Genomic DNA, 2782 nt, shown 5'->3' on the forward strand with positions numbered 1-2782 from the left:
TAGTTGTTGTAAAATGATCTGTATTTAAGAAAACATGTTAGTGACAATGGGATGACAGAAGCTTGGATGCCCGGGGCAGCTCCATTCAGGATGCTGGAGCCGATTCTTTTATCAGAGGAAGAAGAGCAAGACTTGGTAAGAATTAGGAAGGGATTTACTGAGAAGAGGAGGAAGGGAGAAAAGGAAAAGAAAGGACAAAGAAGGGAGGGATGGTAAAGGAAGGTGAAAGAGGAAGAAGCACAAATAGAATTAGAGAAAGAAAAGTTGCTTGATGCTGAGCAGCTCAAATGATGGAGAGCAAGCGAGATTTATTCTAAACTAATAAGGAAGCAGAGTGTTTGTGTATGAGAGTTGAATAACAGACAGGTCAGTGTAAATGAGGGAGATGGTTTGGCTCTGCCATGGTTATGCCTCATATATGAAAAATGGAAAACAGTATGAAGGAACGAAAACAAACCCGAAATTATAACTATACAAATCCCAGGTCAGTTGTTAGGATTAAGCATCAGCAGTAATACTCACTGTTACCAGGTTCTGAATAAGATTATAATAGAGAAAATTAAAGTTTTCTTTCATTGTTATTCATGTTGTTATAACAATTGTTTTCATATGTTGAACTGGAGTTGCTTTTGTTTTTTTAATTGACTTGATGAATAACACATTTCAGTCTTTGAAATAACCTCCTACAATTTCAGTTTAAAACAGTTAGATGACCATTATAGATTTCCAGTTGTTATTGTAAAGGAATTGCACAATAGTGATTTCTCTTTAGAAATATTTCCAGGAGGAAATAAAAGTAGATGATGAGTATTTTTATCAAATATACAAGGGGGACAATAAAGATTAGTGATTTATTATTTATAGTTATTTCTCCACTGAGCTTTGTCGTCTTACTGTAAAATATGTTTTGGCAGGCAGCAAGACTGTGGCGCAGCGCAGATTGGCTGTGACCCGAGCCAGGGAGAAGGTGAGAGCTGGAGCAACGCTAGCGCATGGGGGACGGCTCACACAACAAAATCATGTTCCACCGCTTCCACGACCTGAAGACTGGACAGGACCCTGACATAGTAAGGATGTTTTGTTGTATATTGTGAATGAAGTAATTTTTATGTCAGTTTGAAATGGTCTGGTGGGATGGGAGAATAGATTGGCAGATGAAGGATCCTCTCTTTCTCTGCACTTGCAAGGGTTCGTGTTGTGCCAAAAAAAAAAATCAAGATTGATAAGATATAAATCATCTTGCCATTTAATGTATAAAGGCATACCTTAGTTTGTTGTAAGTGTAGAGCCTTTAAAAGTAATAGATATTTTGTCTTCCTTGTAATTCTGTTTTTAATTGGTTTTATTTTTAATGGAACTCTGTGAATATGTTTGTGGCAGTGCTTTTATATATTTATTCTTATATTATTCATGTGTAATATTGATTTAGTGTTATTTTCCTTTACTGTTATTAGTTCTGTTCCATTCTTACTGTTTAATTGGAATATTGAAAAGTTGTATGAAATTTGAAAATAAATAGTGGCTGCACTTTATGTTAATTATCTTTGTTATGCTTGCTAAAATATTATGATTACCAGAGTCTCCAGGGAGTTGTAATGTCCTGTTATGTTTTAACCCTTTGGGCTGGGATGGCATGGCATACATGCCAAATCCACTGTGATTTTAGGTTGTTGACTGTGATACTCAAAGTTGATGTACAAGAACATAGTCACCAAATAGTTAATTACTAGTCCTATCTTGCTTGTTTACATTTTTCCTTGATTTTGGAAAGATTTTAAAATTAATGCTTTGTCATTAGTATTTTGATAACATATAATAATAATGTCAAAGATATTAATAACAGTATCACTTTTTGTAGCATTTGAAAAAAAATTATGAAAAATCAAGGAACGAGGAAATCAGTTCTGGTCACATTGGACTACTTAGTGGCTGAGGACTTGTAGTGCCATCTGTGTGACAAATTTCACAATGGACAGTACATATCCCCCCATACAAAGGGTTAATAGGAGAGGTTTAAAGGTGCCAAACAATTATACAAGAGCTCAAGTGTGCCAAAAATATCCTTAAATCCCAAAATTACTGTGATGCTATGTGATAAAATGTCACAGAAAATGCCAAAAAATGTGACAGTCTGCAAATCTTTTTTGAAGATGAAATAATATACTTACACTAATATGATGATTTTGTAAGGAAGGGGAGATGAAGATGGTTTGCAAGTTATGCAAGATAAAATTCAAAAAGAAAAAGAGAAAGTTACACATGTTTTCTAATGGGAATCTGTATCATCTGAACAGAGAAGAAAAAGGGTTGTTACTCTTTTACTTGCAATATTGTAATTGCAAGACAAGGAACACTTCATGTGAAAAGAATGTCAATTTTGAGTGTATGCTCATTCACAACTCGCTACTGATGGCTCACTACTCTACTATTTACTATCTACTCTCTACTCTTTGCATTCTACTCTCTACTCTTTGCTATCTACTCTCTACTCTTTGCATTCTACTCTCTACTCACTACTCATTCACTCACTCATTGATTACTCATTCATTCCCTCACAACTCCTTACTCACTCACTATCTACTCACACCTCACTCACTGACTCAAACTCACTATCACATATAAAATACAAATATGTATATCAATATATATGTACATATATGTTTACATATATATATATATATATATATATATATATATATATATATATATATATATAATATATATATAGTATATATTTAGTATATATATATAATATATATATATATATATATATAATATAATA

At 33.3% G+C, this 2782-nt stretch overlaps 1 protein-coding gene across 1 annotated transcript in view; it reads left to right on the forward strand.

Annotated features, from left to right (window-relative positions):
* The window catches only part of LOC119576787 (zinc finger protein 1-like), a gene marked incomplete in the record, with an annotated part of 45708 nt that overhangs the window by 890 nt on the left and 42036 nt on the right, over positions 1-2782 (forward strand). The window contains 1 exon segment of the mRNA XM_037924431.1: positions 915-1067. Coding sequence (XP_037780359.1) covers positions 993-1067 — 75 coding nt within the window.

The sequence above is a fragment of the Penaeus monodon genome, chromosome 9, assembly GCF_015228065.2.
Source record: "Penaeus monodon isolate SGIC_2016 chromosome 9, NSTDA_Pmon_1, whole genome shotgun sequence".
NCBI classification, from domain to species: Eukaryota; Metazoa; Arthropoda; class Malacostraca; order Decapoda; family Penaeidae; genus Penaeus; species Penaeus monodon.